Raw genomic sequence first — 13,735 nt, 5'->3', positions numbered from 1 at the left:
AGGAACTGCAAAAAACTTCATTTCTATTAATCTAGGAATATGCCAGGATTTGAAGTTACTATATAAAGCCAATGGTTTAGTGTTTAGTCTGAAATTTTGGAAGAAGGAAAAATACTGATCAGTTTTCGTTAGTAAAATTCAAGGTATAAAATGATTAACCTTGAACTGTAACAAAATGCGCTGTGTAAAGCTTTTAAGGTTCAGTTGACCTCCTCATCAAGAATTCATTGAAGCCCATGACAGAACTCTCCATTCTAGTTAGTCTTTTATCCATTTCAGCTTTCTTGATTAGGTTATCTCGAATCATTAGGGGGTTTATTTATTTTAATAGACACTTATTGGATTCATGGAAAGAGAGTTTGGCGACTAAGGAACAAGAGCTGAATATTATCTGGCTCATTTCGCACTGCAGAAGAGTCCCAGCCAAGAAGAGAAGAATGCTTTCTGCGCTTCTGAAAGTTTGATCCAGGGACTTCATGCGATTCCCTTTAGAAAGTGATCTTTCTGTGGCTAATAGCGTAACTTAAAAAAAAAAAAATCTTTCAAGACACACATCAAATGTTGCTTTTTTTTTGTCACATATGTTGACATTTTCTGCACTGATGATGTGGGTGAGGAAATGGCCTTTTACATTTATTTTGAGAGGAATCTTGAATCACTCTCACTAAAAACTCTTCATTTGCCTACTCATGCACTCATAGGAATCCCTGGAAAATGTCAGTGTAGAAAATTCTAAAATTATTATTTTTTTTAAAACTGAACACACGCACAGAATCAGTTTAATTACATGCCTGCAATAAGGCCTTATCAGTGCTGAAAGCATGTCCGTATCCTGTGCATGCATCTATGCTGTGTCTAAATAAGTTACGCTGGGCAGCCGGCTGCCTGTTTCTATTGTGGACATCAGCAGACGTACTTCTATGAATGTAGCCACTGGCTTCAAGACCAATATGTCTAAGTCTGGACTTTTCCCCTAAGCTTTCTTAGCTCTTATATTGACTACAAGTGGGGCTCTGCCTGCATAGAACATGGGGGTCTTTGTGTGCACCCTCTTAAAGCTTTTTAAACCTAGTCTTATCTGCCTCTGATACCCCTGGCTTCCATTTTGCTTAACCTCCTCCTCCCTCCCCCATGCTATGTTAAGTATTACAAAAGTAAAAGGGTCAAACTGCTAAAAAGGGATCAATGATAAGTGACAGTGAATAGGGTTTACATTTGTTGAACCAACTAACCCATCCCTCGAGGGGATTCCGAGTGCACCAAGCCTAAATGCTTTAGTGTAGCAAGTGGGCTGTTCCTTTAATAGCATAAAAACACAGTAGGAAAGGCTGGCCTCCTGCAGTTTTTTTTTTGTTTTGCTATGGGAAATGTATTTGATTAGGAGAGAGAGAGAGTAAAAATAGGACATTAGCATGATATTATTTGTTTTATCTAATAAAATGCCTAAAAAATCTTCATCCTTTCTGATTGGAACAACAGCAAAAATAGAGGCCAGCTCTTCTCTACACTTCCTTTTAATAAGATAAATTGGGCAGAGCTCTAAATGCAAGTTCAGGTTTTGGGGTGAAAGTAAGGAAGTTATTAGCAGAATTCCCTGGTAACCACAAGTACTGGGTGTGCCTGAACATAGAGCCAAGAGCATCCTTTAATTGTGGTGTTTTTCCTCCTCTTATTTTTAATGGAAGTCATTGCCCTGTTTAAGAACTTCAGAAGCAGACATTAAAGGCCAGATTCTGCCATCCTTATTCACCTTGACTAGTAGCTAACTCTCTTGGTAACACCGTTGAAATCCAGGGGTCTGCTTGCATAGTAGAGCACCACTCAACATGTGCATGGGCAGCAGCATCAGGAGCTCGGGGATGAGAAATCTCTGTGAAGAGTGTGTAATTTTTCAGTCTTTCAGTAGGTTCGTTTAAGCTGGCTTCACTTGTAAGCACACTGAAAAGTAGCTCAGACATTCTGGGTGAGTTAGGTAAATGAGGACAGGGTAGAATCTCCCTTTTGGTTTTTCTAATCTTTTGTCCCCCCCCCCCCCCAATAAATCAAACCACAGATGAAAATCAGCATGAACTGCTGTATCTCTGTGAATGCCTGTATCAGCATTTCTTAAATGAAAATAATTCTCCCGGAAAGCTCCATGTAACATACACAGAACTACACAACCACCACAACCCCCCCCAAAACAACAGCGAAACCCACCAAACGCCCAATTTGAGATTTTTAACAGAAAAAGGAGATTTGTTTATTAATAATTCATGAGTTCTCATTGAACATGCACGAAGAAACGGTGCTATTCAATAGAGAATACTGTCATCTGTCACTGTTTTATTTGACATTTACACTTTTTTTTTTCTTTTTGCCTGGTACTGCAAAACTTCCTTGGATGGCACGCTAAGATTGTTCAAATGAAAGAAATCCAAAACCCCAGTGCAGACTCCTCATCTTTACCTAGAGAGGGTTTACTTGCAATTATAAAGGGGTGAGTGTGTGTGTGTGTGTGTGTGTGTGTGTGTGTGTGTGTGTGTGGTAATGACTTAGTGTTTTCTGATATATTAGCCATGCTACTACCTAATAACAGATCCTGTAGATGGATAGATAATCCCAAATAGATAGGCGAGTGAATGAATGCTTGAATAAATAGATAGAGGGGTAGAAGAAGAGCGGGTGAAAGAATAGTTTTGATGTAGATAAGTGTACAAATGCAATAGAGGGTGAAGGGGAGGGGGAAAGAAATAATGACTGTTGTGAAGAAAGCTGACACAAATAAATTGCCATTGCTGATGCAAAATAAATATTTATAAATGGCATCAGAGGGAAATCCAGTAGTATAAAACATGAGCGTAAACAGGGCATTTAGCACAATGACAATTCAGAGTTAGGAGCACCTTGCAATTTCTTGCTAATATTAGGCTCATGAAAATCTTTCTGCTCTGTAGGTTAGTTATTATTTATAAAAATCACAGAACCAGCTGATACATTCATAAGCTAATTATTGTAGCAGCTGGGTACACATGGTGCAATATGTCTGAGGCTGTGAAGTATCACAGATTTCTTGGGGCCTGCTGTGGTGGGGGGGTGCTGTTGAAGGCTACATCCCTTAATCTGATCAGCCAAGCAAATACTTTGTGGGAAACTGGATTAATATTCCTCTAAATACCATGAATGTGCTTTACCTTCCGAACTGGGCTCCCTTAAACACGCCATTAGCGTATCTCCATTGGGGAATTGAGAAGTTCTCAGGTGTCCTAAGGACAGGGTCTTTGCCTGGTGCCTCCCTTTGCCAGAAATTAATTTGGTTTGCTCATGTCTGCACACATGGTCACACTGCAGTCTAATCCTCTCCCTAATAGCTCCAAGGTCAGGACCTCGCATGTTGCTGAGCAAATTGAGCCCTATACTTCTTAAAGACTAATGGCAGAGAGCACGCAGTCCATAATGAGGCCTGTAGCATTGTTCTAAGTGATGTAATGAGCGCAGATTATAACAGTGCCTATAAATCAAAATGCGGCAATGAATGTTGTGCTAGACATTCCAAGTTTCATCCGTGGCGATGGTACCACTCAGCTGTCACCTGTCTCATTTCAAATTGGGGCTTCCCACAATGCAACTCCTGCCTCCATCAGAACAGCAGGTGTTCTCGTCCTTAAGGTCTGTATCTCTCAGAACTCTGTCTTTTAACAGATGTAGGTTTTTGTTTTTATTTTCTGTTTAATGATTGGTCTTCATGCTACAGTATCCCTCGGGAGATGTTAAACATACCTGCTTGAAACATTTGAAAGAGTCCAGTTGGAGACTTATTCAGATCAGTAAAAAGGATGGAGAAATAGGAGCTTATTTTTTCCACAGATGGTTTATTTTCCATTTCAAAAATTGTTTCCTTTGTACAAAGAAACCCCTGAGAAAATACTGTGGGTCTGGAAGATTTTTTTTTCTTTTTTAAGACACAAAGTTTTGGGTATTATTTTGGATGGAGGGGAACTGTATTAGAAATTCAGCTATCACCTGACTCTGAGCTTAGCTAAATACCAAGTAAAATACTTATATATATTTTTTAAAGCAAATGATTAGAGATCTTGTTTTCATCTCTCCTCCCCCCCCCACCCCCCAGTTTATTGCAAGAAAAGATCAGGTCTGCACAAATGTGGCCTCTCACTTGTAAAAACAAGGCAGTGTTGTGTTACAGATTAGTTTATAAATCCCCAGTGGCTTCACAGTTCAGTGCCTACAGCTGCTGCAGATGGGCCTGGGTTTTTGTCTCTTCGCTGTGCTGCAGCCGGCAGTTGAAGGAGAAAATGGAATGATCAGGTTATTAACATGTAGGCCGTGAGGAAGAGGCTGCACAATGAGAACAGCTGGTGTTGCTGTCTTGGCTGATGCAGCGGAGATAATCAAATCTTCCTTTTTTTGGGGAGGGGGGGTGAAGGCAGAAGACACAGTGGAGAGTTAGACAAACAACACTTATGATATTATATGGGGGGTTTATAATGCACATTAGGAGTCATCACTGGCTTACAAGTTGTTATATAGAAATCTTTCCTTTTTTAGGAAGGACTGTATGGGCCTTTAATGAACCTGCCTATTAAGTTTTCTTTGGTTACAGCTTGGAAATATGCAACCTGGGCTACTTCCTGTTCTCTGCATTTAACATCGATCTAGTTGTCTATCTTTTAGGTATTTTAAGGTGCCTGTCAAAATGGTGTCTAAATGCCGAGTTGTAGCTTGGAAATGATTAGGTTATAAAGCTACGAGGTAAAATATTTTGACAAGAGTCAGTAAGCCGTGTTGACAGCATCCTCGGCATTATTTTCATATACTCCATCATTTGCATTGCATCTTCTCTTGCGCAGGCACAAGAAAGAAATCGTATCCTCAGTGCTAAGTAGGAGACATCTGCCTGCAGGTGTGAACTGAGCCAACTTTCAGACCCTTGCAGGTGCAGTTATAGTTAACCTGCGCGGGGCCCAAGGTCACAGACAGCCATGCTCAGTGCACACACGGGGCCAGGTGTGTGAATGCCATTAATAGGCCTTGTCGTTTTGCCCTGTAGTATTCTTTATGTTTTACAACCAGCTCCTTTCTTGGAGTGCACACTTTTCACTCTCTGGAAACCTTTGCTTCTTGGCCCTTATGGAGAAGTCCTATAGTATTTAACAGAGTGCTAACTTTTCTATAGAATTTCAAGCTAACCTATAGAAGTATATAGCAGGGATATCATTATCCAGTATTACACTCTATGGGTTGGTTTAGAAATCTCTTCAACAGATATCATTGTCCACAGATTTTTAGAGTAATTCCTACAGAGCCCTATTTGTCTCATTCTTATTAAATTTGATAGGATTTTTCCATAAGGCTTAATCTTCCTTTATAAAACAGGCATTTGATTATTTACACCTGGTCAAGTTTTATTTTGGGATTTAAATTGGAGGCATGGATGTTACGTAAGAAGAGCTAATCAAAGGGTTTTTACTTGTTGGTATTTTTTATCAAAAGTTTTCATTTATTATGTGGGGACAGAACTTCTGAGTTGGTCACTAGCAGATATCAGGGGCCACAACCACCCTCCCCTTGCTGTATTGCAATAAATCAGTGGTTCTCAACGTTTTCCAGACCAGGACACCACTCCCCTTGCTGTCTATTGCTAAGTGGGAGGGTGTTGTGGTCTGGAAAACGTTGAGAACCACTGATTTATTGCAACACTGGTTTGCCATAGTTAAACCCAGTTAAATCTGTGGAAATCAGAGGGGCTTCCATGTCAGATCAAGGCAGCAGAACTTGAGACAGTGCATCAGCAAAGCCTGCAATATAGCTGAGGTTCATTTCACATCTACTTCATCAGTGCTTGTCAAGTTAACTACTCTAACCCTTTTGGTGCAGGGATGGCTGTGTGAGCTGCTCCGCTGGAAAGAGAACCCAAGCCCAGAAAACCGCACCCTCTGGGAAAACCTCTGCACCATCCGCCGCTTCCTGAACCTTCCCCAGCACGAGAGGGATGTGATCTATGAGGAAGAGTCCAGGCATCACCACAGCGAGCGCATGCAGCATGTTGTCCAGCTCACTCCTGAGCCTGTGCAGGTCAGAGCACTAACCTCCCTTTCAGTGGTTCTTTGTGTTGCAACAGCTGTCCGAGGTAGAAAAGAGCAACTGGTTCCAGCTTCCATGGGGCTTGCAGGTTGAGTGTGTGTATGTGTGTGTTTGTTAGGTTACCAAAGAAGAGGTCAAAACAAACTACTTACACTGGAAATAAGTGAGGGTAAGACTCAATAGGAAGAAGAGCTGGTGGTATTTGGGGGCCTACCTAATCCACATTTTTGTGATTTAGTATTATGGCTCTGAGTTATAATCCAAAGTATGTTCCTCCAGAAATTGAAAACAAATTTCTCATAGAGTGTGGGCATATATGTGTGTGTGTGTGTGTGTGTGTGTGTGTGTGTGTGTGTGTGTGTGTGTGTGTGTGTGTGTGTGTGTGTGTGTGTGGCTGGAAAGTGGACCGGGAACTTGAGTAGATGCGCTCAGCCCACAAAGTTCTCACAGCTTCTGACAGGGATTCTCAAATTATGCTCCACTATCCAAAAATGCAGTAGCATCCATCATTAGAAAGAGACAGATAATACCACAGAAAATAGGGGGTATTGGGAGGAGAGGTGGTCCATGAGTGGGTGTGTCCCGTGTGAAGTGGTCTAAAAGGTAAAATATTTGGAGAAGCTCTGCTTTGGAAATATCTGCTACATGTGTGTTCGCTGAAACGTGATGTGTTCTGAGCAGAGTGAACATTTCCTTGAAAGCAGAACTTCATTTCAGAACCCTCCTCAGTGATATCTGCATGTTTGTAGGCTCCATTCTTGACTCATGCCCTAGATTTTGGTTCTTTGCAATTTTATATTAGCCTTGTCTCAGTTGTTCTCAGTGAAATGAGATGTTCTACTGGTAAATAGATGCACACATGCACAGAAAAAGAAGCGGGCTGAGTGAAATACTACCAGACTTTCATCTCTGAGGTCCTTGCTTCAAAACATAAATGAAAATGAGTAGCAGATATTTATACACATCACAAAACCAAGAGTCATCTGGCTGTCAAGAGAGGCTCAGAACTGAGACAGCAACATGTAGTAGATCAGGACTAATGGGAAATGAGAACTGGAAAGAATTGTAGAGTACTTTCCCACCCTGCACTCCTCATGCGCACCATTACCACAGGTAAATTCAAACCAGTGCTTTACTATCTTATGGTATGAGCCAACATTGGGGGAGGGAGGTATTATTTGTATTGCAGTCGTGTCCAAAGCCAAGCAGGACCAGTGAGTATCAGGGACCATTGTACTAGGTGCTGTTTTATTTAAAAAAAAAAACAGGAAAAATAACACTCCCTCCCACCCCAGTGATCTTAAATCTGATTTAAGATATGATGTCGCAAATGAGGCTAAAATTCTAGGAGGGAGTGTAGGTTGTTGGTGGCGGGAGGAACAGTAGAAAGAATCATAGAGGCTACCTATGTGCACAGCTTGATGACTCCAAATCATGTTGAAAGTTTTTTTGCCTTTTTTTTTTTTAAAGAATAATGATCATTTCTCCACATCACCTCACGATCTAGCCTTCTTTCTTTTGGGGATCAAAGCAGAAGTAAGTCTTGAGGAGGTCATCAAACGAAGAGAGGCCTTACAGATTAGTTTTGAGTCAGCTTTTGGGGGGTAGTGGACAATGGCCATTCAAAGCTAGTATTATTGGAGAAGTAGGATAAAAGGGATGACAAGAAGCAGTTAAGTAGGGAGGGTGAGATTTGCCAAAAACCCTGAAGCTGATGAGAAGAGGCTTGGACTTGATGCAAGGAGATCCAATGGGAAGACTGAAAGAGTAGGTGATGTTGTATAGATCAACAGGCTAGGAAGATGATCTTGGCACCTGCCTTTTGTGTGGATTAGAGGAGGGCAACGTGAATGTTCAGGTGAACCAGAGAGGAGGAGGATACAGTGGCCAAGCTGGAGCTTGGCTGAGAATTCTTACGGATTGTACCAAAAGGAAGGATCACATCTTAGAAATTGTGGAGAAAGAAGTGACAAGCTTTGGCCTAGCCTGAATGTGAGGGAACCAGGCAGAGTCCAAGTTAACCACCAGGTCATGGGTGTATGTGAAAGGGAGGAGGTGGTTTTGGCAACCAAAACTTTTCAACCTCTGGTGAGTTTCAGCCCTTCATTTGCTGTTCCTTTGCCCCCATTGAAGTCCACTCCATCCAGCTCTTCACTTCATCTCCTTCGAAGTGGAATAGTCTATTGTTGCAGCCTCCCCTTCCCCCATTTCACCTGATGTTGATGGTTTGCTCTTTCTTCTTCTCAGCCCAGTCTGTTACTTTTTATCCTGGGCAACTTGAATTTCCACTTCAATTTTTCTGATTCTGCTGCCTCTCGAGTCATCTCATTTACTTCTTTTGCTTGATTTCCTGCACACCATCTTGGTCACTTTCTTGGTCTAGTCATCAGCGAAGAGCTTACTGATTTTTTATCTCTGAATTTCCTCTCTGACTGCTGATTATTAAGAGTTCATCATTCATTCAAGTCCACCTTGTAATTCCTTTTCTGATTTCCAGTCTATTAAATACTCTCGTTTTTCTGATGTTCCTTTCCCTGACTTTGCTCCTGTCTTTCAGCTTCATGGTTTCTACTTTCAGCTTTACCCTCTGTTCTGTTACTAGATTCTCTGCTCTTTTCTAAAACTGCTTTGTTCATCACTCTAATCCCCCGCCTCTCCGCTCAGTCCGCGTTCTCTACTTCCATTCCTGTTCCTGTGCTTTTGAGCACCTCTGCAGGCAGTTCTGAGACTGTTCCCCCTCTAAGTTCATTCTCTCGCCTTTGAATTCTGCCCCCTTTCTTTCCAAACAACTTCACTTCTCCCTGGTCAGTTTTTGCCCTATCCAGCCACATATAGCTTTTAAACTTTTGACTTTCTCCTTAAAACCTATACCCAGCTTCCATCTTCCTCTCTTCAAAATATAGATAAGAACAAAAGGGAAAAATTTTCACCAACCAGGATTCAAGTTCTCCAATCTCACATTCGCAGAAAGTCCCCTAAATGCCCAGCATCAGGGGGCCAGGGTTCATTGGCACCCCATTCCTCTCAGATTGTAAACTATCTGAGGCAATGAACTGTCTTCTTACATATTTGTAAAGGACCAAGTTCACTTCTGGCACTGTATAAATAACAATACTCAGCAAAGCTAGATGAATTTGTATTTAGCAGAGTATTCTCTCTTTAAAAAAAAAAAAACCAAAAAAACCCCCAGTTGTGCCGAAGGCTACCAACTTTGTGTAGCTCTTAACTGTGTTAGACACACAAAGGAAACTGTTATAATTGGAAAAACCCAGCCCTGGAACTAACACCAGATTTAAGGACCTGAAAGGGACAGTTCAAGATAATTTTTCCCTGAGTTGGCTCTAGCTTTAACTAGTGACCTTGATAATTTAGCCTACTTTCAAAACTCTTCTGCACATCACTTTTTTTGCATAGTGCACGGTGTCTCATCTGAGTGACATGTTACACTGCATTGCAATACGATGCGTTTGTATTGTCAGCAAGTTATAAAGCCATGGATTAATTATTTATTAGTCAAAATATGAAAAATGAAGAAAAATAAATGGAACCAGCTGGCAACTGCATATAGCAAAACTCTGGAGACTCTGGGATATGGTTGATACATTAGGTTTGTGTTTTGGGGGTGCTGCATTTTAAAGGATTTTGTTTGCCCATCCAAAATTCCCAGTTGTTTTTTGAATGGCATGCTACCAGTACAAAACACAGACCTCCACCTGTCCCCCAGTGTCAAAAGAAACTCTGGACAGAGTGATTTTTCGGTTTATTTTAAATCATATTTTCAGTCTCTGCGACTGAAGTTATTTTCAACAGCAAGGTTTGATTTTGTCTTTGCTGTGTGGGTCGTTCATAAGCAATTAGCTTTGAAGAATCAGTGACGGCTCGTATCCGAGATGTAAAGCTGAGGTCCTCACACTTGCAGTCATTGGAAATTCTGTGACACTTTACAGAAGGGTAGGGGTCTTAGGCCCAGGAATCCTGGCCAGACTCCAGCTGGAGTAATTACATTCTGCCTATCTAAAATTCCCTCTCTGGTGTCAGTTGGAAAAGTAGTCTCACTTCCTCCTGGAAGCAGTTTCTGGTGCAGAATGCCTGCTACATTTCAATTCTGGCTGCATTTTAACAGTGGATGAAACAATCCTATATCTACTGCCACAGAATTACTCTGCTTTGCAGGTCTTCGGGGTGAAAGGTGCTATGTAAATGTATGTTGTTACCACTCAGCCTTGACGCCAAGGTGATGGTTGTTAAAGGCCAGAACAAGTGACAGCGTTGTAAATGTAAGACATGCAAAATGATAAAAACCTTAAGTGCTTACAAGGCTCCCAAAGGAAGGCGGTGGGTAGTCATTCTTGCCTCTCTCTAGTTTGTTTCATTTTTCTTCCATTTTCTTTTTTAAAAAAAAGAAAGAAAGAAAAAAAGGTTTTGCTGTGTGGCAGTCATTCATATTCAAGAATTGAGATACGGTGCAATTGTTCTAGCAATAGCATTGCCACATGGCAATCGGAGTTTGAGATTGGGGTTGGCCCCTTGCTTCCCAAACTAAAAGAAGCCTGAGGAAGAAATGCCTCCTGTCATTGGCCAGCATTTCCTTTCCACTCAGTAATAGGACCTTCATGCCTTCTGGCTTCCAGCAGATCCCCCAGCATCTGTGGCTTCTGAATTGATCCCTCTGCTGCTTTCTTGAGATAGCAGGGTGAGGGCAAACTATACCCCCTGTGATTAAATAGGGTGAAGTTCCTCTTCATGGAGTTTGTGCCCCTAGGCAGAGCAACCCCGCTAGGGGACAGAAATCGGGTCAGAAGTCAATAAACAGAGAAGTTTTTGAAAAAGCAGCCCTTTAAATACAGTTACTTGGCTACTTGGAGTAAATTGGAGACTGTGAAGGTTCCTTTGCACTGGGTTCTGTCTCATTTACATGTTGAGTTCATAATTTTGAAACTCCCCTACAGTTCAGGGATTTTTGAAACTCCCCTACAGCCAGTGATCACTGGTGGCTGACTTCTGCTCTGCAGTATCAATTTAAATCCACTGGATTGTGTTACTCCAGCTCTACAGCAGAGTAACTGGGAGGAGAATTTGGCTCTTGATAGTTTAAAAAGATTATTGCCACAGTTAGATGCATTAGCTCCTTTGGGGAGGCTGCAGCAGTCCCTGACCATCAAGGAGACAGTTGACATTTCTATTCTGCATGCTATTAGTGTATAACTTTGTTTTATTCCTCGTTTTCTCTCTTCCATTGGATTCTCCCTGACACCTATATATTAAGGCATTTAATGGAGTGCTTTCCTATTCCTCGAGTGAACTGTTCAAGGGTGGAATTTACTGCCGAAGAAATTTTCACTAACAAGCTTGATGTAGTAGGAAGCATTTTTATACCAAAGAGCCGATAAACCCTAGGCCCCATGGAGCCTTGTGGTATGGCTGCATTCTCTGGCAGCATAGAGTTCATGGAAAAGGCCAGGAAGACCATAACTACATAGATCTACTGAATAAATTACATGCATAGTGACCATTTTTGTGACTGGTCATTGCAATGATCAGGGCCATGTAGTGGCTGCCTAGGTGTTCTGCTTGCTATGCCTCTGGGTTGAGGGGGATTATTCCTCCAGCCCCATCTTTCACTTAGATCCTTTGAAGCCTTTGAAACCATGGGTCCTAGGCTAATCTCTGCCCTATAGAAGCACACACAGCTACCTTTCCATAACATTCAAGCTAACAAGTGACGAGAGATGCTGAAATTTGGGGGGTTCAGTACTGGGACACAGTAATTGACATTTCTCTCCTTTCTGCCCTCCCCCAAGGTGACCATTCCAGAGAGCAACCTCCTTGGCTGGTGCTTTAATATAGGGCTAATTCATTGTTAATTGCTGGGGCAGAGAAACCTGACTCAGTTGGGAGACTGATGAATCAAGCTGTTGTCTCTAGGGTGTCAGGATGGATAAGCTAGTTCTCTAGAGTAATGGGCCAGTGCTGCAGCAAAGCACCTGCTATTCAAAGAGCAAGGCAGCCTTGCATTTCATTTTTTGTATAAGCTGTCAGACAGATCTGCTCAAGCTCATAGCAACATATTGATTTAAGTGTAGTCAAACGATGACTTTAAAGAAGAAACAGGAATGTATGTCACGTGCTTCCTGATACACTGCTACTTTTGTTAAATTATTTTGTCTAAGGATATCTCTTTTCTTCTCTGGGAGCTTTGATTTAGACAAATCTGGCAATTTATAATAGTTCAGATCATACATCTTGGGGGAATATTAGTAAATAAAACAAGGTATAGTGGAAAGCTGTCCTTCAGGAAGGTCTTTTTGTATTGGTCTGTTGTTTGGAGCACTGAAAACATCACAGTGTCCTTTTAAAGACCCAGGGAAAATGCATCACAAAAATAAAGGAGATCATTCTACCATTTTGTGGGAGATGCCACAGGACAAATGCTGTAGAAATTACAATGGACTATAAAACATCAGAACATGAGTCACCTGTAAAAGTGGGTCAAGGCAGGCGAGGTGGCAATCCCTGAAACTCTAATTTCATATTCTCTTTATAAAAATAATAAAGAAGGGAATGAGCACCACAATAATGCAGCCTAATGAAATAACGGATTTGAAATGACACTAACACTAGAATACACAGGTCAATCAATACACACGATAAGCAGATTAGAAGAAAAAGAGGTAACCCGATGTAAAATTACTCCAAAAATAATACTAATTAGTAACTCTTAGCCAACAGTAAGTAGGAGGAAAACCATGGCAATATTGTTCCTTCAAGGAAAAGAGCATGTAGAGTACGCTGCACCATGATGTGCACACTCATTTTGTCCACAGATGGATCTGGGAAGGGCAGGGGTCTTCACATAATTGACAACTTAGACAAAAGCCACTTTCCCATCCCAAACTAACTTTTTGGGCGACTTGTGCATATGAATTTCCCCAGACATTTTGTGTCGCACTCCAGTTCTACTCCACTCTTCTGCATGATTCCTGTGTTCGCTTCAGTCTCTTCCTACATCATAGCTCCCCAAAACATACCAGAAACATCCCCCTCTAATCCCTGTCCATCCTTGCTCAAAATGGGAATGAGGCCAGACAGATAAAACAGGCTCTACAAGCCTGGGTGTACTTGAGCAGGTTATACTGTATCTGCAGTGTAGCTGTATTTGAACCAGTCTCAGAAAGCTTAGAACCTTTATTTGAGCTGGCACACTAATGTTGAGTACTTGGTCTATTTATGTGCTGTTTGACCTTGAGCTATGGGGAAAAATGTGTGTCAAATCTTAATCTGTCAGGTTTGGAAACAGAGTATCTAATCACTGAATGGTACCTGGAGAGACAGACAGAGAGAGAGAGAGAGAGTGTGTGCGCGCGCACGCGCTGTCTTCCATTTCTGTATTGCCCCTTAAACCTAAAAAGTTGAAAAACACTTTGAAAAATGTCAAACTATATGGTAAATAAAGACAAGTTTGTATCACTGCAGTATTAAAATGATACAGTTAAAATCAGAAAAAGTCATATGTTTGTTTCTCCCCTGGCAGTTGGGGAGGGATAGGGTTTTCTCTGTCCTGTAGCATCCCCCTGTGTGTGTCCCCATCCACTACTGAGTCCCTCTTTGTTCCCACTGCCCCAGCGTGTGTGGTGTCTTGGAGAAATTGGTTCAT

The 13,735-nt window shown here is 41.6% G+C and overlaps 1 protein-coding gene across 4 annotated transcripts in view; it reads left to right on the top strand.

Moving 5' to 3' along the window:
* The window catches only part of SATB2 (SATB homeobox 2), a 163,957-nt gene that overhangs the window by 126,908 nt on the left and 23,314 nt on the right, over positions 1 to 13,735 (top strand). For all 4 annotated transcript variants that reach the window (XM_065562051.1, XM_065562053.1, XM_065562050.1 and 1 more), the window contains one exon: positions 5,875 to 6,072. In XM_065562051.1, the coding sequence (XP_065418123.1) occupies positions 5,875 to 6,072 (198 nt within the window). The remainder of the gene's footprint in view (positions 1 to 5,874; positions 6,073 to 13,735) is intronic.

The sequence above is a fragment of the Chrysemys picta genome, chromosome 11 (genome assembly GCF_011386835.1).
Source record: "Chrysemys picta bellii isolate R12L10 chromosome 11, ASM1138683v2, whole genome shotgun sequence".
Classification (NCBI taxonomy): Eukaryota; Metazoa; Chordata; order Testudines; family Emydidae; genus Chrysemys; species Chrysemys picta.
This window is presented reverse-complemented; position numbering and strand designations above follow the sequence as displayed.